The sequence below is a fragment of the Sinocyclocheilus grahami genome, unplaced genomic scaffold (genome assembly GCF_001515645.1).
Source record: "Sinocyclocheilus grahami isolate Dianchi unplaced genomic scaffold, SAMN03320097.WGS_v1.1 scaffold692.1, whole genome shotgun sequence".
NCBI lineage: Eukaryota > Metazoa > Chordata > Actinopteri > Cypriniformes > Cyprinidae > Sinocyclocheilus > Sinocyclocheilus grahami.
The window spans coordinates 321,131-341,723 of NW_015505871.1; the positions used below are offsets into that span (position 1 = coordinate 321,131).

A 20,593-nucleotide genomic window follows, 5' to 3' on the forward strand; every position below is an offset into this window, starting at 1 on the left:
CGTTCGGCACGCTGCATTGAGCAGCCGCGCTCAGTTTTTAATTGTAGTGTCTGTTCTTTTACTGAACTAAATGATTTTTATTACTATAAAAAATCTAAACGACGGTGGGGGTCGGTGCCGCATGGGCAAGTGGCGAAGTGACGTAACCGGTGTTGCGGCTTAACACCGGTAGCACCGTCTGTCACGGCAAGCCTATGTGGAACCTCTTATTATTGTGATTAGCCCATTTGAATTAAATTCAATCTAATGTGTGCTCCAGGATCCGTGACGCTCCTAAACACTCTTTTGAGGAGAGCGAGCGCAGAGCCCTGCTGCTGAAGGAATGGTCCAGATACAAGTACAGCCAGCACCAGACGGAGATGGACACCATCAATGAGGCTCTGGAGGCCCAGAGACAAGCACTGGATGAGCTGAAGCTGGAGTCCGAAGAGCTTTATAAAGCAGCGGTCAGCCCAGACACAGACATATTCCCTTTCCAGCACGAGGGGCCCAGTTACACACCCCCCATTACAAACTATGAGGCTCCAGAGGGCAAATACAACGACATTACACGAGTTTACACACAGTGAGGTGAGCTTGAGCTTGAAACGAGTGTTTTCTGGTCTGATGAAGAGCAGAAACATCAGAGAAATGGACTGAGAGAAGAACGAACCAAATTAACTTTATTACCATGTTGTGAATCATTGTTCTTCGTGTGTTAGTCATCATTAAATCATGTTGCGAATGAATATTTGTCAACACCCGTTACAGCACAGGTTGTGTATCTGGAATACAAAAAAAATAATAAATGTTTTGCAATTGATGTTGATCATTTGTTTCCTTATTTATACCTTCGGTTACACTTTATTTGAAGGTGTCCTAGTTACAGTGTAGTTATATATTTAAGTACTGAGTAATATTAATTAACTACATGCAAGTAACCCTAACCATATAGTAAGTACATGTAATTATGCATAACTAATTGTTATTATAATAGTAAGTACATGTAACATGTCTAACAAGGACACCTTAAAATAAAGTGTTACCATACCGTTATTATGGTTTCTAGCTTCAGGCCAGTGATTTCAATGACTTTTAGTTGGTCATTGTCACAGTGGGAGGAATTCAGATAATTACTAATAAATTCACAATTACCCATTTACTATCATTTCTGATTTCTGTAGCACAATAAATAAGGTCTCCAGTGAAACAATAAAGGCCAAACTCTTGTACAAACATCCACAAAAACATTTATCATTGCATTGTTTTCATTCATTAACACGTGTACAGAATTGAAATACCTTGTGAAATTATAGAAATTAATACTTTTATTTAGCAAATATGCTTTAAATTGATCAAAAGTGATGATAAAGACATTTATAAAGTTACAAAGGATTTCTATTTCAGATAAATGCTGTTCTTCTGAACTTTCAGAAAATAAAATCTACTCCGCTGCTTTCAACATCATAATAATGAATGTTTTTGAGCAGCAAACCAGAATATTAGAATGATTTCTGAAGGATCATTTGACTGGAGTAATGATGTTAAAAATGTAGCTATGAAATCACAGGAATAAATGACATTTTAAAATATATTCGAATAGATAAGTTATTTTAAATAGTAAAAATATTTACAATTTTTACTGTACTTTGGATCAAATAAATGCAGGCTTGGAGAGCAGAAGAGGCTTTGCGATATTTTAAATATACAGAAGTAGAATAATATTACTTTTTTGTGCTATACTGACTACACCAAGTATAGTTAAAATCTATTAACATATTTACTGGCATTGCGCTCGAGTCTTTAAAAATTATAATTCAACTTTATTCTGAGTGCTACTTGTGCACAATGTCCATTTCTTCATATTTAGTCTAAAATGTGGTTTAATGTGTGTGTGTGTGTCTATTGATGATTGCATGGTCTTTGAATAATATCTTTAAATGCAAGATATTTAAAGTGTACCTGAAGTATACTCGCAATAGTTCCACTTAAACACAATCAAATATACTTCAGTATATCTTTAGTTGGACTTCAGCACTACAAATAAAGTGCATTAAGCACAACATTAGTTCTAATTTAGCAGACTTCAAGTATACCAGTTTAGTACACTAAAAGTACAACTGCACTGTATTTTTATTAAGCACATAAACATGTTAATGCATTTGTAGTATACTTAGCATGAAATAAATGAATCTCAAATACATTTTAGTATATTTATTTTTCACTAGGGTCATCAAATGCTTATACTTCAACGTTCGCTTTATTAATTCCATATACAGGTTGATCGAGACTTTTTTAGGCTGCTTTGCATTGAGCACCAGGAAAATCAGATCTACAACAGAACAGAAGTGCATCAGTCCAGGAGAGGTAGTGTGAGGAGGTTCCCAGCAGAAGTTCATGCATCTCAATAAATAGTCCTTTACGACTTTATGAGTCCTGTGGCTTGCCCTGGTTTAGCGGCAGGTGCCAATCAGCCGGAGGCGTCTGACGAAGCTCCCAGACCGGAGTGAACTTCCCCTGCGCAGCGACTCGCTTCCTCTCACTCTCCTGGAGGGATTCCTAATGGTGCATATGAGATGATAGATGAGTAGAAGGAAAACTAAGTGATTAGTGGCCAGAATAAACAGCAATGTGAAACCTGAAAGCGACTCACGGTCCTACATCGGTCTCTAGACTCACCTTGGCCTTTGTGCTGTGGTTCATCTCCCACTCTTTGCAGGTGAAATAGTCTTCTTTCCACTGCTGGCAGTCCGGTGCTCTGCCGTAGGTGTAGTATTCATGGAATCTGTTAAGTAAACTCTTGCAGTGCTTGAATTCACACCAGTAGACGTCACATGAACGTGGTGGCTGTGGGCAAAAAGAAAAATATATTCTTTAAAGGAACAGTTCATCCAAAAACTAAAATGACTCGCGTTCAGGCCATGCAAGATTAGGATGAGTTTGTTTCTTCATCAGACTTGGAGAAATGTAGCATCGCTTGCTCAGCAGTGAATGGGTGCCGTCAGAATGAGAGTCCAAACAGCTGATAAAAACATCACAATAATCCACACCACTCCAGTGCATCAGTTAACATCTAGTGAAATGAGAAGCAAAGACGTTTTTGAACGTCAACCAGTTGCTTCTGGCTCCATAATAATGCTTCATCCAGTGAAAAAGTTATCTTTTCTGATGTTCATATTTTTTTCCACTGCAGGAAGTGTTATTATGGACTCGTATTTCAGCCGGAAGCCACCGTTTGAAGTTGTTTCTTACAAACATACAGCGTTTGCCTTCTCAAGATGTTAACTGATGGACTGGAGTGCTGTGGATTATTGTGATGTTTTATCAGCTCTCATTCTGACGGCACCCATTCACTGCAGAGCATCCATCGCTGAGACACTGATGCAATGCTGCATTTCTCCAAATCTGATGAAGAAACAAACTCATATTATTACTCATCTTGGATGATATGATATTTTAATGCATACTGTAGTACTGAAAGATTACACTTACAAATCACTGGTATTGCCACAGTACTTTTTTTGTAAGTGTACAATATTTATGAAGAATACCAAGGTTTTACCAAAGTAATTTGGCAAAAAACATGGTAATACCATGGCATTTCTGTTAGTGTTCGATTCAGTTGCACATGAAATCCTGAGTACACTGACAGTGCTAGGTTAACTTCACTATGCAAGTGCACTTTTAAAAACGTGATATTGCCCTATATTTACAATGCAAAACGAGTTACTTAATGAAAAATACAGAGATAAAATAATCAGACTGACCCTCCAGTTCGAGTGTGACCCTGCCATACTGCGCGCGCGCTCTTCTCTGCTGATTTACAGCGCGTCGCGAATGATCAATGTTTTAGTTCTCCACTGCCATCTACTGACAATGTCAAATAAATTACTTTTTTAATATAAATTTAACATAAATGTAATATTAGTTAAATTAGAATTTAATCCTGTCCACATTCTATTTACGCGTTTGCGTTATACATGTTAATATGCTTAATATGTAGCGTGTAAGAATTATCGAGTCGCTTCATCCAGACTTTTATTTTGTAGTCAGGCGGAAGCGGAAGTGAGCATCGCCGGCTTGTTTAGGCTACAGCGGTGTCTAGTAGTTAGTTTAACGTAAATCGGTGTGAGGTAAAAACACTTTAATGCCTCCAAAATGCCCTCTGAAGGTCTACGATGGGAAACATTAGAAGCCCTGAAAAACTCTCCGAAGGGGAAACTCAAATACAGTCCAGACTGGCTGGAAAAAGGGGAGGTAAGTGAAACATGCTGACAAACTGAGAAATATTAACGCCTTATTTGGTTCATGTTTTATGTTTTAATCACCTGTATTACTAATTAAACGTACCGTGCTGCTTTTTCACACGTATTCCATGTTGTTCTGATATTATAATACCAAGGTATAAGAATATAACTAGGCTAACGTTACATGTTTACATCAGAATAGCATGCTATCACTGTAACGTTACCGTGGCACAGCTACAGTACCTAGTTATAGGTCTTACTCTGCTAGAGCCACAAATACATTATATACTAGTAATTATGTTGATATAATAATGAATAAAACTCCATTTATAGAGCACTTTTCACATGGGTGTTTAAAACATGATTAAAAACATTATTCGTAAACAAGACAAATGTGACATTCGTTGGACATTTTAGCTCTTATTCAACTAAAACCAAAATTCAAATTGTTCCTTTATACATAAAATGTAAAGGTCCCATATTGTCAAAACTGAAATCCCCTGGCTTTTTCCATGATAACTGAGGACTAGGTGCTATGTAACTACCATATAAGTTTCAAAACAGTCAGTCCACAGTAAAATGCACACAGCCTGCATAAAGTAGCTGTGATTTTTCACGAACCGTTGTGACTTCCGTAAAAAGTTGACATCAGAACTACACAGTCACCACCTTCAGTCACCACCCCGAGCACCGCCCACCGTCCCACTCTCCTTTAGCCACACCCCCAGACAACATCGCGTCCATGCCATTGCTGAGCAACAACAACAACACGGAAACATGTCGAAAAGGTTATCTTTAACCACGAAACCAGATCGGCCGACCTGTCACGTTACACTCTCACTCAAAGGATGGACGATCTGACAGGATTGTTACTATGAGGTGATCACGTCTAACGTGTGTAGTAAAGACAAACTCACCGTGTCTATCTAATTTAGTCGTGATGAAGATGTATATATATTTCAATTTCAGCAGGAAACTATTTTTACTGCTACATTATTGTTCCAGCCACAATTAATCACAACAATGTATATACAATTACAAATGATTATATATAAATCATCAGTTTGTTGTTTTATACACATGCACACAGACATTATTTCATACACGACATAATCGTGAGATGCAAGAAACATAGACATATGGCAAGAAATCTGTAGGCGCGCCCATAACAACAAAAGACAATACTTTATTGAATCTTTTCTGATAAGAAGTGTGGCCTGCAAACGGAGCATTTTTGACGATCGTTTCTGTCCAGTCCGCTCGTTTTATCGCGTTTAACCACAGCTGTCGTCAACAAGATGATATTTTAAGCTCCTTATGTAGCAGAATCTGCACTGGTTTGAATGGGCCGCCTCCAGTTTCCTCTTTGTTTTGCTGCCTCCAGCTAGCGCTGTGACGTCGCTGACCCTAGTTACCTGTGGTTGGCCTGGCCATGCGTCACTCAGAAAACAACAGGCCAATCAGAAGAGAGGCTCATGAATATTAATTAGACAGGCCAAAATCGACCAGTTCTCACTAGAGCTCCTGAGAAAGTAGCTGGTTTTTGGTACTTATACCGCAAATATATATTCTTAAGGACATCAAAACCTAAAATAAAACTCCAGAAAGGTGTAAAATATGGGACCTTTAAGTAGTTATGGAATATTTTATAAAGGAATCAAATGCGGAATAAATGATTGAATCGATTCGCAGTTTTGTCCTGCAATCCTTATTTCTTCTTCTAACCCTGATCTGTTTTGCAGGATATTCTGGCAGGCTGTATCGAGGTGTCCAGTCTGTCTCCTCTCTCAGGACAGATTCTGAAGAGACTGAGTCCTCGTCCACTGCTCAAGACCCGCTCTCTGTCCTCATGTGTTCGTGATACGAGTCCCGAGATTTCAGAAGATCTTGCTGCTGGAGCTTCAGTTCCCATCAGTCCCAGACAGATTTCATCTCCCACCTCTCCACCTCCGGTCTCCATTCACGCCGAGGAGGATGAGCAGGTGATGTCCTCGCTTTTTAAGCTTGATTTTGTGCATTTACATTCATTCATTAGGCAGACACTTATTCATTCTGAAGAAACAGTAACTTGAGTGTTGCAAAACAAAGTTCCAGAATCGCTCACAAAAGTATGAGCTTGAACAGAGATGTAAGTGTGCAGATTTCATTGAGCTCTTACATAACAGCTTTGGACAACTTTATTGGGAACTGCAAGATCATTTGTGGTTTAAGTTGAATTGTAATAATTAGTCACATGCTTGTTTGATTAACAGATTTGGTCATCCAACATCCAATAAACAGCTTGGATGCATTTTACTCTGATGTACTTCACAATACAGAAGAAAGGATCTGTCGCTACTTCCCTTTCATCTCGACTTTAATAGCTCTATAGTTTATATCATAGCTCTAATACATATCCATTGTTCAGTTTCTTGCTTGAGTTTGTGTTGGCAATGCATAGAAGTGCAATGCTGATTTTTCCTGTTTTCATTCATTTTTGATCTCAGAAAGCAGAAGAAATAAAGGAGGATTCTGTTGCGAGTCCTGTAGCGAGCTCACCTCCAGCGATTTCCGTCCTGTCGCCCAGAGCCACACAGATGGCGGGCTGCATCCGCATGTGTGAGCAGAAACACAAGGCCAAAGCTAAGGTACCACGTCTGGAACTATAGGATGAAAATGTTTTTGTACACTAATTTTGTTTTTGAAAGAATACTTTATTCAGCAAAGATGCATTAAATTGATCAAAAGTGTCAGTAAAGACGTTTATAATGTTTTATTTCAAACAAATTCTGTTCCTTTGAACTTTCTATTCATCAAAGAATCCTGAAAAATTTAATGTATCACGGTTTCCACAAAAATATGAAGCAGCACAACTGTTTTCAACATTGATAATAATCAGAAATGTTTCTCGAGTTCAGAATGATTCTGATTTCGGATCATGTGACACTGAAGACTGGAGTAATGATGCTGAAAATGCAGCTTTGCGTCACAGGAATAAATTCCATTGTACAATATATCCCAATATAAAACCGTTAGTTTAAATTGTAAAAATATTTTAAAATTTTTACTGCATTTTTGATAAATTATATGCAGCCTTGGTGAACAGAAAAGACTTCTTTCATTGATGCATGTAATGCACGTGTGTTTTCTCTCACAGGCAGAGCTGAGTCTCAGACAGGAGCAGCAGGAGCGGCTGGTGGCCACAGCTGCCAAATGTGAGTCTGAGCAGCTCAAACGCTACGAGGAGTTAATGGAGCTCAAACAGAGACAGGAGTACCAGAGTATGAGAGACATGTTGGAGAAAGAGTATGGGATTTCTGAACTGTTCATTCTCATTTACAAGTTAAGATGATGTGCTGAATTCGTTGTTTAAGCAGTGTTTTGTGTTTAAAGGACACAGGAGAGTCTCGGCCGGCAGGAGAAGCTGCGAGAGGAACACAGACACAGAATGAAAGTGAGTCTGAATGGACCATTAGGATCTGATATATTTCAGAAATCTTCCAGATTGAGTACAAGTTAAAGGTGCAGTAGGAGATCTTGGAAAATGCTAACTTTCGCCTCATAGCACTGAAAGCGAACGTCCCACCCTCCCTGCAATCGCCGTCCAAAGCCACACCCCCTGAACGCACATACGCTCACAGACCAGAGACAACATTACTACAATAGGCTACATCAGCGGTTCCTAATTCCATTCCTTCACACTTCTCTAGTAAGTTTCGTCTGTGTGAAGACGCTGCGCAGCGCAAATCCATGAATGAATGTTCCGAAGTGAAGTAAACTTCAACGGATTTCCCCTGCTCAGCGAGTAGGGAGCAATGAGCACTGTGTAGGGATCATATCGCTCAGAACACAGTTCATGCACGTAACTCACTTCTAACGGTTGGGGGACGCAAGGACTGGAATTGGGAACCGCTGGGCTACATCATGTGTCATTCACCGGTGAGAAAACATTAAAAGTAGTACAATACCAGGAAGGAAGATCGGGATGTTGATGTTTGTCTGCCATTCTCGCTCTGTCTGCACAGCGTGCGTGAACGCGCTGATGACGTATCCTGTCTGTGCGAACTGGGTGCGCAGAGGTATGATAATACATATGTTGACAGGCAGGTAGGAAAGCCAATTAAAACACTCGGATCGAGCATTTTGATTGGACGAACATTTCTTATTCCTACGCCTTCCACAGAATATATAAATACAGATAGATACATTTAGACCACTTAACTTAATGATTGCTATCGGGATGTGAAGAGACTTTCAACCAGCATAACAAAAAATGTTTCTGAAGATAATCACCTATTGCACCTCTATCAACAGCATATAAGTGAAGTGACGTGTGGCCAAGTATGGTGACCCATATTCGGAATTAGTGCTCTGCATTTACCCATCCAAAGTGCACACACAAACCGTGAACACACACCCGGAGCAGTGGGCAGCCATTTATGCTGCGGCGCCCGGGGAGCAGTTGGGGTTTCGGTGCCTGGCTCAGTCGTGGTATGGAAGGAGGGAGAGAGCACGCTGTACATTCACTCCCCCCACCTACAATCCCTGCCGGTACGAGACTCGAACCCACAACCTTTGGGTTATGAGTCCGACTCTCTAACCATTAGGCCACGACTTCCCCAGTGTTAATATGTGTTAATATGTGACATAATGTCCATTAACACAGGAAATAATACATAATTTGACTTGTTTAAATAAACAAGAAATGCTTTAAAACCGGTTCTGGATTCCAGAGAGTTTAAAAGCAGAAATGTGCTGCTTTTATTTTTGTTAAAGCAAAAATGTTTGCAATCAACTGTAAAAAAATTATGATCAAGAAGTCATGACAACATACAGTAAGTTTTTCCATTACCAACTCCTCCAAATAATGAATTTCATCTTCAGATTCATTCATTAAGTTATATGAGATTCAAGTAGACAAGATTTTATAAAATGAGTTGAAATGAAATTTAACTTAAAGTAAATTGAATTGGTGGAAGTATATTTCCAAAAATCTTGTCAGTAAAGATTATACTAAACTTAGAACCATTTTTTTTAGGTAGCTAAAACTAAAACCATAATAAAAAAACATTTTTGTTAATTGAAATAAAATGAATGTTATCTGAAACAAAATATTATATATATATATATATATATATAGTTTTTTTTTTTATATAAAATATAAAGAACTAACTTACAATTATAATATTTCAGCGAGTTGCCAAAGTAAAATTTTTTCTGTACTGAAAAAGAAAAATTTTTTATAAAAACTTTACAGACGTATTAAAAAAATGAATAGAAAATTACAAAAGCACACAAAATTTTACTTAATTAAATTTAAAATGAAAATGGAATATATATGTACATATAAATGTGTATACATATATATTAAAACTAATTCAATTTATTAATAACTCAAATAGAATCTCAGTGATACTAAAATAACACTGCTTAGAACAGACCTTTAATGTAGCTATAATCTACATCAGTTTTCGCGGCAGAATCAACCCTTATATTTTACTGTACATTCATTTAATTTTGTCTGTGATCTCTGTAACATTTTACATCGGTTAGGTTTGTCTGCAGGTTAGACAGTAATACCACATAAAAGCATGGCAATACCTGGAATACCAGACCTATGTTGGGTAAAAGCCTAGTTTTCTGTGTTGCAGATCCTGAACCTGCGTCTGCGGGAGGCGGAGCAGCAGCGTCTGCGGGAGGCGGAGCTTGAGCGTCAGCGGCAGGTGGAGGGCAGAGAGCGGCACAGAGCTATCAATGCCATACAGGAGGAAGTGCTACAGCTCAACCAGCTGCTACAGCCACGCCCCTCCACACTTACTGACCCTGCCCTTGACCACACCCCCTACATCACCCGTGGCAACCAGCTCTGCTCGCAGGTGTCAGAGGTGGTGCCAGCCTCTGCAGATGTGAGTCCACATACGCCGCATCTTACTATTATATATGGACTTTTGAAAGAAGGGTCTTCTGCTATTTATAACTATATTTATATATTTGAAGATATATTTGAAAATGTAATTTATTGCTGTGATCAAAGCTGAATTTTCAGCACCATTACTCCAGTCTTTAGTGTCACATGATCTTCAGAAATCATGCTGTGTTTCAATATGCTGCTCAAAAAACATTTCTTATTATTATCAATGTTGAAAACCATTGTGCTGCTTCATGTTTTTGCGGAAACTGTGATGCACTACCATTTTGGTAGAAAAGTTTGGGGTAAGTACGATAAAAAAATAAATGGATACTTTTATTCATCAAGGATGCATTAAATTGATTAAGTGTCAGTAAAGACGTTTATAATGTTACAGAAGATTTCTCTTTCAAGTAAATGCTGTTCTTTTAAACTTTCTATTGATCAAAGAATCCTGCAAAATAAAAATGTATCAGTTTCCGCAAAAATATCGGGCAGCACAACTGTTTTCAACATTGATAATAATCTGAAATGTTTCTTGAGCAGCAGATCAGCATATTAGAATGATTTCTGAAGATCATGTGACACTGAAGACTGGAGGAATGATGCTGGAAACACAGATTTGATCACACTAGTGTTGTCACAGTACCAAAATTTCAGTATTCGGTACCAATACCAGTGAAAATCCACGGTTCTCGGTACCAAAGCAAAACACAAAAACATGCTAATTGAACAACATTTTTATTAATAACGTTAAACAAAAATTAAATGTACAAAACCAATGCCATTCTTTATACTTATTAAAAAGTGTTTCAAGTTTTTCCACAAGTAATAAAAGTAAACAAGTTTCACCCAAAAGTTTAGTCCTAGTTCTGCTGCCACTGAAAAACATCTGTAAACTGTTGTCTGTTTTAGGGTTTGCTGATGTTTCAGGATCTTCCTCCGTCTGCAGCTGTAAAAGGAAAATATAATATACTGAAGTAAAGCAATGGGCTGAGTCTGGCCAAATGCACATTAGATCATTGACACCAGCTAAAATATAACTTTTCAGGAAATAACAAACCTCAGCTTCTATAATAAATTTAGATAAGATTACATATATTAAGTGTATATCAAATAGATGGAAACTGTAGTATTAAAACACTTTACAATAAGGTTGTATTTGCCAGGGGCTAAATATCACGTTAATGGGGTCGTTTTTCAACCCGCGGACATGAAAAACAACCCGCGGCAACAGTGTTAAGCAGCCCAATTCCGCGGGAAAACCCCGGACTTGGCAACACTGGAAGAGGATAGCTTTCTGATAGCGCATCAAGAACCGGGTTGACCGGGTACTCGGTACCACCGGTACTTAAAAGTACCGACTTGGTACCGAAATACCGGGTCTTTTGACAACACTAGATCACAGAAATAAATGACATTTTAACATATATTCACATAGAAAACAGCTATTTTAAATTGTAATAATATTTCACATTTTTGATCAAATAAATGCAGCTTTGGCGAGCAGAAGAGATACTTGCAAAAACATTTTAAAAATATATACAGTATATATTCCAAACTTATGGCTGGCAGTGCATGTATATTTAGTTGAATACATATACTTCATTATAATGATGCATGATAGGCTTCTGTAACTTAAATGCAATGTAAGTCGCTTTGGATAAAAGCATCTGCGAAATGCATAAATGTAAATCATAAATCATTTTGCAGGGTCAGTTTCTCAGCGTGGAGGATTTGACCGTGGCGGAGCGAGCGCTACAGGAAATGAGGTCACTGGTCAGAAACCTGCAGGACGAGGTGGCACAGGCTACCGAGAGGAAGAGGAAGGAGCAGGAGGAAGAGGAGGAGAAGAAGAAGAGACATGAGGAGCTGAAAGCCCAGCAAGAGGAGCAAAAGAAAACTGCAGCACGGTCCGCTAAAGAGAAAGCCAAGAAAGAGGGTGAGGGAAGCAAGTGAACATGCATGAAGGTTTAAAAGGAAGCAATGTGTAATATAAATATCACTAATTAAATAAATATGACTTTTAACCTCATCTGCAGGTCTGCAGACAGGAGCAGATGAGAGCACTTTAAAATGGTACAACGCGCTGAAGGATGCGGCCAGTCAGTGCGCTCAAGCATTCGATGAGCTCAGCAAAGCTAAAGACACGCAGGTTAGACGCCTGTCAGCTCTGTGTAGCATTTATTGGATACTGTATGGTGTTGTAGTCAATAATTATCTTGCCCTTATGTTGCAGACGAAAAAATTTAAAATGGAGCTGCAAAAGGCCGCAACCACACCTGTGAGCCAGATCGCAAACATCTCAGGTGAGACGAAAGTGAGAAAGACCAGCATAAAGTCATGATGAACTGAAATGATTTTTAACAGAAACACCAAAAGTGAAATTAACGTTTTCATTTTGTTGAAAAAACTAAAATTTCCATCTGGACAGTTTTGTTTTATTTGTCTATGCACACATTCAAGTAATTTTAGTATTATTATTTATATACTATTATAGTTCTTATTAATATTTTTTTATTTAGTTTTTATTTTTATATTTCCTATTCTTTCATTTATTTTAGTTAGTTTAGTTTTAATACTTATGTTGCTGTTCTGTCATTTTTAGTGTTTTTTTTTGTCTGTAAAGTTTACATATGTAGTGTATATAAATATAATTTGTAGTTGTTATTTTTTTTTATTAATTTTAGTTTATTTAGTTCTAGTTATTTTTGTATTTCAAGTTAAACTAAACCAAACATGAGAAATAAAATTAATTATACGTTTTAATTTGATTTTCATTTAACATTCATTTTATTTCAAGTAACGAAAATATTTGTATTTAAATATTTTTTAATAATCAGTTAATTAATGAAATGTATTTAATGACTGACAGTTAAATAAAATGTTTTATACAAACATTTAGAAGATGTTTCTACTCTAATTCATTAGTATAATCTAAACATTTAAACAGTGGCTGTAATAAACTTCATTAAATAATGAAGACATCACTAACAGTGATGTAAAAATATAATGTTATATATTCCATATATTTAGCAAAATGCTCCTTTCTAGAGTTATTTTTGGCTAATTAACAAGCTTTGGATCTGACACGCCACATTAAAATGTGCCAAAATGGCATTTATTGTTTGAATTTTGTTATAAAATGTACATAATTTGAACATTCAGACTTTTTCATATCAAAAGTAACAAAGCACAAGTTTGTTACAAATAATGTTTAGTGACATTTTGTTTACACATCAACTGAAAAAGGCATTGATACTGATTTAAGAATCGATGTCAGTTCACCAAAATGAAGATTCATTAAAATAGAAATTTCAGTGCATCACTAACATAAAGTTCACCTCATGCATGTAAGGCGCGCCGCTGAAGGAGGCCTTTGAGAAGATCGATAAGCTGTTGTCCAGCCGTCCAGTGACGTCCGCTGGAAAGACAGTCTCTACGTCCCAGCATCCTCAGGGGCTGGAGTTTGTCAGTTATAAACTGGCAGAAAAGTTTGTGGTAAGGCAGATGTTTACATAAATAAACAAGGGGATTTTTGAAGGCAAATAAAGTTGATTTTAAAGGGGTCATCGGATGCCCATTTTCCACAAGTTGATATGATTCTTTAGGGCCTTAATGAAAAGTCTTTAACATACCTTGGTTAAGATTTCTCAATGGTAGTGTAAAACAACACCGTTTTTACCCTGTCAAAAACCGCTCTGTTCACAGCGACCCGTTTCGGTGCATGTTCCTTTAAATGCTAATGAGCTCTGCTGACCCCGCCCCTCTCTTCCGTGCCGTTCTCATGAGACTGTTTACATTAGTCGCGGAACTGGCTAACTACCACGTTATTAGGAAAAGCGATTTGCAAAGATTCATAAAAACCCTGTATACTCACTTCTGGAGGTGAGGCTGGACCACGAATGATTCACGCGAATATCAACACATTTATGTAGATTGCGGGCGCATTCCCTTCAAAAACAGAGGTAATGGCTCAGATGTCGGGAGTAAATGACGACTGCTATGTTCATTATTACATCCAACAACACTTCAATCGCTTAGGAGTCATTCTTGTCTACATCTGCTCCAGCGGTGAAACAATGGTGCACTGATGACAGTCACTCAGGGCGGAGCTAAGGTAAAACACCAGTGTCAATCAACAATAGTGGGAGGAGCCTGGGTCTGTGTGACGTCATACAGCCAAGAAGCTGAGAACGGCTTGATTTGAGAAAGGGGCTATTATTTTGGGGGATTTTTTAAAAAAAACACTGGGTGGATTTTTGTCATTATAGGGTGGTTGTGTACACACACTGCCTACACACATTTATGTTCAAACAACATGTAAAAGTTTATTTTGCATCCGATTGACTCATTCACAGAAACAAGGAGAAGAGGAGGTGGCGTCCAATCATTCGGCAGCGTTCCCCATCGCCGCTGTGGCGTCAGGCATTTGGGAACTGCATCCTAAAATTGGAGAGCTTATACTCGCCCACCTCCACAAGAAGTGCCCATACGCTGTGCCGCATTATCCACCCATGGAGAGTGGCACGTCTGTGGAGGACTACCAGAAGTAAGTGTGTTGCTTCACTCTTCAGTCACTTGGCCAAAAGCGTTTTATGATCAAATTAAGGAGCCATTCTCACAGAATGTGTTTTTACGTTCTACCTGCACTGGTTTTTTAGTCGTTTGTCTGTGCACACAGGCATGTCTTAGTGTTATTTTAGTATCATTGATAGTATTTTGTTAATATTTTATACATTTTCTGTTTTTAGTTTAACTTTAGTTTAGTTAAGTTTTAGTAATTTTGTATTTTTAAAGGGGTCTTTTCATGCTTTTTCACTGTTTCAACTGTAGTTAGTCTGTAATGTTGCTGTTTGAGCATAAAAAAGATCTGCAAAGTTACAAAGCTCAAAGTCCACTTCAAAAGGAGATATTTTATTTAACAGAAATCACTTTTCAAAAACTACAACGAACGACTCGTTTGGACTACAACGCATATTTTCCGGGATTTGTGATATCACAAATATCGACGAATGAGACGAGACCTGGTTGAGCTGCACTAGAGAAGGCAATGAGTGTTATCAGTATGTCAGAGACACGCTAGCTTTCCCAAGGCAGACAAACTTAGAGTGGTTACAATCATCCGGGTTTAAATCGTGCTCAAATTGATTTGATTTTGACGCAATATTTACACTGAAGCCAATCACAGCACACACTGGCCCAGCTAGCCAATCACAGCACACACTGACCCAGCTAGCCAATCACAGCACACTGGCCCAGCTAACCAATCACAGCACACGGCCCAGCTAACCAATCACAACACACACTGGCCCAGCTAACCAATCACAGCACACACTGGCCCAGCTAACCAATCACAACACACACTGGCCCAGCTAACCAATCACAACACACACTGGCCCAGCTAACCAATCACAGCACACACTGACCCAGCTAACCAATCACAACACACACTGGCCCAGCTAACCAATCACAACACACACTGGCCCAGCTAACCAATCACAGCACATTTCGTATTTCAGAAGGCAGGCCTTCATTTGATACAGGAACTATTCGAGTCGTTCATGCCAGACTGGGGAGAGAGGTGTTGTAATAATGTAAAATATGTGAAAAATAATGTGTTTTTCGAACAACCTAGTATGAGAGCATGTTCTAGTACACCCCCAAAACAAAATCAAGACTTTGTAAAAGAGCATAATAGGACCCCTTTAATAATTTAGTTTTATTTCATTTAAATATTTATTATTTAAATGTTTATTTAAATATTTTCCTATACATTGATTTTATTAATTTTTATTATTTCATTTTAGTTTGTTATTTTGGAATTTCAAGTTAAACTAAATGAAAAGTAACTTTCAAGCAACGAAAAATGTTTTTAGGTTTAATTGTACATGTAATTTTTTTTTTTTTTTTAGATGTTTTCATAATTTTCATTCAAATTAACAATGAATTAATCATTAATCTAAATGCATACAGACAGACCCTTTAAATTCCTAACTCACTTTTGACTGCAATGTAAATATCAATTTTACGGAAATAAAGAAATGCCCGTAATTGTACTTTCCTCCATTTATAAACGGCAACTCAAGAGATTCTAGATCAATGTTTGCTATTATTAATGTTATACTGTATATAGGAAATACAGATGGCACTCCTTTTTTCAAGAAAGATTTATTTCATGGCTTGAACAACATATCCAACATATTACTTTTGACTTTGCACTTTAAATGTCAAAGGAAACATGTTTACTGTGTGAACGGTGACCTTAAACTCTGCCTGCTTAAACATTTAAAGTTAACATTAATGTATGCAAATTCTTACTAAAAGGTTTTTTTGTTTAAAAAGATCAGCATATTAATATGCAGTCTGTTGAATGTTATTAATCAAAAACCGCTAAGATAAATTGAATAAATTATTAACAACATGAATCATATGCATCCCTAGTTGTAATAACCCTGCTGCCATAAGCACCATATTGCCTTTTTAAATACAAGAGCACCTTTTTTGGCAGCCAAACCTTGAGCGTTTCGCCTGATCAGAGTGTAAAGCATTATGAGTGTGTCTTTCCCATCAGGATTCTGGGATACCGTGTGGATGACTCCAAAGTGGAAGGCCAGGACAGCTTTCTGAAGAGAATGTCGGGAATGATTCGTCTCTATGCAGCTATAATCCAGATGAGATGGCCTTATACCGGCAAACAAGGGGTGTGTGATATTCCTTTACTGCAACATGCATTAACATAGAGTTTAATCCTGATGTGAGAGGCTGAATATCTAACACAAGCGTGTGTCTTCCTCAGCCTCATCCTCACGGCTTGAATCACGGCTGGCGCTGGCTGGCACAAATCCTCAACATGGAGCCGCTGGCTGACATCACAGCAACTATTCTCTTCGACTTCCTGGAGGTACAATCATCTTCCTTTTGCAAATGATTTGTTTTTTATTATTGCTCGCACTCAGTATTTGCTTCATGACAATGTATTTTTTTGGCATGTCTATCTCTTTAGGTCTGTGGAAATGCCTTAATGAAACTATATCGAGGGCAGTTTTGGAAACTGATATTGCTTATTTATGAAGAATACTTCCCAAGGTATTAATACCCGTCCTTGTGAAGACATTTCCTTAATTTATTGTAAATGTATTGTATTTCTTGCCTTCGAAAAGCAACTAGAAATTAGCCTCCAAATCTTCCTTTTGTCCTTCTGTTTGTTAGTTCTGTAGTGTAGATTCTAATGCCTTCTGATGCACTTTTTTTTTTGCTGTTTTAAAGGAACAGTTCACCCAAAAATGACCATTTGCTGAAAATGTCTTTACTCTCAGGCCATCCAAGATTAGGATGAGTTTGTTTCTTCATCAGATTTGGAGAAATGTAGCATTGCATCAGTGTCTCAGCAATGGATGCTCTGCAGTGAATGGGTGCCGTCAGAATGAGAGTCCAAACAGCTGATTGAAATATAACACTATAATAATACACTAATATAGCACTTGCATATTATTGCTTTTGTTGGTTTTGATTTCTTCTGTTGTCCTCATTTGTAAGTCGCTTTGGATAAAAGCATTTGCTAAATAACAAAATTTAAATATAATGTAAATGTAAATAACAAAACTAGCTTAAAATTTTAAAACAAGCCCCAAATCAAATAAATAAGTAACACAAATAAAATAAATCTCTTCATACAAACAAACTAAGGCTTTGTCTGTGCTCTTAACATTTAAAATTAGAGGCAACCGCTGCATTTTAATCACGATCCAAACAAAGATGCTGCATACATGCAACACGAGCAGTTTTTAATCTGAATTGCATTGTATAATTTCTAAATTTGAAGCAAAAACAGAATAGTTTGACTTCAGTTTTCTGAAACTATACATAAAAAATATCTGCATGAAACCGAAACAGCAGACGAGCTGAACGAGACGCAGATGCACTCTCTGCCAGCAGGTGGCGCTTAAAGCCTTTCCGCTGTAAACAAAGCAGCGCTGCACTTATGAACTTTAATATGCGTTATACAGAGGCAAGATGAAAAGAAAAGATACCATCGAAAGACAGTAAGTTCCCCTTAGACATGCATTCATATAAACTCCTACCCCTAATTGAATCGTGATTTGTTTAGCATCTCAACCGATTTGAATCGTCACGTATTTGAATCGATTTTCAACCGGCTCGCGGTTAATCATTACATCCCTAATTATCAGGTGTAAACCTAAATGTCCCTCCGTGATTAAATCACCAAAAACAAGTATGGTGTAAAACAGCTCTTATTGATTAAACGAAACCTTCTTTCCTCAGAATCGAAGCGGTCACCAGCACCGGTCAGATGGGCTCGGTAACCAGACTTAAACAGTTTCTAGAGGTAAGTGTCTGGTTTGCAGCAGCTAAATTCTATTTTCTAGATTTTTAATAACTAAAAGTCACTGCGTCTGTTCTCTCTCTTATCTAGACGTCTTTAAGAACTAAGCAGATCCCCGTTCCCAAGAGCGAGCTTGGCTCCGCCTTCTTCAGGTCCTGATTGGTGGAAATACACCTGACAAATATGACCGTATGTCCTAGACTGAAATGAAGTAGAAGCCAATACTGTTTAATGGACATTTGAGTGTTGATGCATTTGTCTCATCTATAGGATTTATTTAATCGAGCATCATGTTTGTTTTCTTTCATTTGAGCATGTGAGACATTTTTTTAAATTTGTTTTAAATACACGTTGGTGTCTTAATCTATCCATCCGATCTCAAATTTATGAAAATTATCCTCCAACCAAAGTTTATTATCTGTTTTAGACAAATGATTGTTAACAGGAATCAGTTTATCCCAAACGTAAGCCTTATTTTCAATATGATGATGGAGTGTAGTCTCATGTGCGTACACTAAGATGAAATGTACTGTATATTGATGCAGATATTTATGATTAAACCAAGTACACCAAGTGTATTTTTTTAATTATTTCTATGTGTGTTTTTAAATCTAATGTACCAGAAAGTGGCTTTCTTTTGTTTTCACATTAGTACAGAACCACGAGATAAAGAGGAGTCTATTACAAACTTGGTATATTTTGTTATTTAAGGAAGTATTTTTAAAAAAGTGATTAGCAGACTTTTAGAAATGAGCTGATCATTGACTGTATTCATTAATATTTTTATTGACAATCCAACTAATACCACAAAACATCACAGAATTCATCAGATCCATTTCAGATCAGCTTATTACAAAATGAAATATAATTCAGAATATAAATGATGCAGGCAAATTATTACAGATTTAGGTATGATTAGAAATTGCATTAGAAGTTCAATATTTTATCCAGTATTTCAGGATGTGACTGGGACATTAAACAGGGTTATCATAGTTAACTAAAACCTTTAAAAAAATGTTGTTACTTGAAATTAAATCAATGTTAATAATAAAATATAGATTTTTTTTATTTCAGCTAGTTTCCGTTTCTCATTTTCATTTTGTTTAACTTAACATTTTGTTGTACTAAACGAACTAAAACTGAAAAAAGAACTATAAATATTTAAAAAGAAGAGTTGTGGTAGTTGACTAAAACTATAACCCTAAAAAAAAGACATTTTCGTTACTTAAAATAAATGTCAATAATCAAATATATATATGAAAAAAACTTTCCATTGCAACATTTATAATTTTCATTTATTTTAACTGGATGTACTAAACTAAAACTGAAAAAATATATATACATAAAGATATTTAAAAACAAAAACGAATAAAAATTACAAAAACACAAGACAATTACAAAAACTTTAACTAAAATGAACATGAACGCATCAAATATTAACAACAACTATAATAGTATCTCGTTGATACTAAAATAACATGGTCGCCTAAAAAGAAACTACCAAAAATCTCATAAATGTGACCCTGCAGCACAAAAGCAGTGTTAAGTCGCTGGGGGATATTTGTAGCAATAGCCAACAATACATTGTATGGGTCACAATTATACATTTCTCTTTTATGCCAAAAATCATTAGGATACTAAGTAAAGATCATGTTCAAAAATCTCACATATGTGTCCCTGCAGCACAAAAGCAGTGTTAAGTCGCTGGGGGATATTTGTAGCAATAGCCAACAATACATTGTATGGGTCACAATTATACATTTCTCTTTTATGCCAAAAATCATTAGGATACTAAGTAAAGATCATGTTCCATGAACATATTTTGTAAATGTCCTACCGTAAATATATAAAAACTTAAGGTTTTATTAGTAATATGCATTGCTAAGAACTTCATTTAAACAACTTTAAAGATGATTTTCTCAATATTTAGATTTTTTTGCACCCTCAGATTCCAGATTTTCAAATATTGTCCTATCCTAACAAACCATACATCAATGGAAAGCTTATTTATCCAGCTTTCAGACATATAAATCTCAACAAAAAAAGGACTCTTATGACTGGTTTTGTGGTCACAGCATTCGTATTTAATACAGTAATGCTTCCAGGCTTTAGGGGGCGCTGTCATTTAGTGAT

General features: G+C 36.9%; 3 protein-coding genes across 5 annotated transcripts in view; 2 read left to right on the forward strand and 1 right to left on the reverse strand.

The window, feature by feature from the left end:
- LOC107559600 (39S ribosomal protein L40, mitochondrial-like) overlaps positions 1 to 772 on the forward strand; it is a 4,616-nt gene extending 3,844 nt beyond the window's left edge. For both annotated transcript variants that reach the window (XM_016243491.1, XM_016243490.1), the window contains exon 4: positions 260 to 772. In XM_016243491.1, the coding sequence (XP_016098977.1) occupies positions 260 to 569 (310 nt within the window). In that variant the 3' untranslated portion in view covers positions 570 to 772. The remainder of the gene's footprint in view (positions 1 to 259) is intronic.
- Positions 773 to 2,201: 1,429 nt separating this feature from the next.
- On the reverse strand, positions 2,202 to 3,878 carry LOC107559584 (UPF0545 protein C22orf39 homolog). Its single transcript, XM_016243466.1, has 3 exons — positions 3,747 to 3,878; positions 2,659 to 2,826; positions 2,202 to 2,538 (listed from the first exon to the last, which is right to left on the reverse strand). The coding sequence occupies exons 1-3, from the start codon at positions 3,771 to 3,773 to the stop codon at positions 2,407 to 2,409; spliced, it is 327 nt and encodes a 108-aa protein (XP_016098952.1). The 5' UTR covers positions 3,774 to 3,878; the 3' UTR covers positions 2,202 to 2,406.
- Positions 3,879 to 4,025: 147 nt separating this feature from the next.
- Positions 4,026 to 19,027, forward strand: LOC107559601 (GLE1 RNA export mediator). Of its 2 annotated transcripts, XM_016243492.1 has the most exons (16): positions 4,026 to 4,236; positions 5,969 to 6,208; positions 6,713 to 6,853; positions 7,363 to 7,511; positions 7,599 to 7,659; positions 9,857 to 10,111; positions 11,827 to 12,055; positions 12,156 to 12,268; positions 12,353 to 12,422; positions 13,472 to 13,614; positions 14,475 to 14,665; positions 16,688 to 16,817; positions 16,913 to 17,017; positions 17,120 to 17,202; positions 18,400 to 18,463; positions 18,551 to 19,027. In XM_016243492.1, the coding sequence occupies exons 1-16, from the start codon at positions 4,138 to 4,140 to the stop codon at positions 18,617 to 18,619; spliced, it is 2,142 nt and encodes a 713-aa protein (XP_016098978.1). In that variant the 5' UTR covers positions 4,026 to 4,137; the 3' UTR covers positions 18,620 to 19,027. The 2 variants fall into 2 exon arrangements, with proteins under 2 accessions (XP_016098978.1, XP_016098979.1); XM_016243493.1 differs by lacking the exons at positions 18,400 to 18,463; positions 18,551 to 19,027 and having other exon boundaries at positions 17,120 to 17,209.
- The last annotated feature ends 1,566 nt before the right edge of the window (positions 19,028 to 20,593 follow it).

Coding starts and splice junctions, on each gene's coding strand:
- LOC107559584 (XM_016243466.1), bottom strand. CDS start 3,773: ATGGCAGGGTCACACTCGAACTGGAGG. Junction 2,827..3,746: donor GGTCACACTCGAACTGGAGG/GTCAGTCTGATT, acceptor TTTTGCCCACAG/CCACCACGTTCATGTGACGT. Junction 2,539..2,658: donor ACCACAGCACAAAGGCCAAG/GTGAGTCTAGAG, acceptor ATGCACCATTAG/GAATCCCTCCAGGAGAGTGA.
- LOC107559601 (XM_016243492.1), top strand. CDS start 4,138: ATGCCCTCTGAAGGTCTACGATGGGAAACATTAGAAGCCCTGAAAAAC. Junction 13,615..14,474: donor AACTGGCAGAAAAGTTTGTG/GTAAGGCAGATG, acceptor ACTCATTCACAG/AAACAAGGAGAAGAGGAGGT. Junction 16,818..16,912: donor CTTATACCGGCAAACAAGGG/GTGTGTGATATT, acceptor TGTCTTCCTCAG/CCTCATCCTCACGGCTTGAA.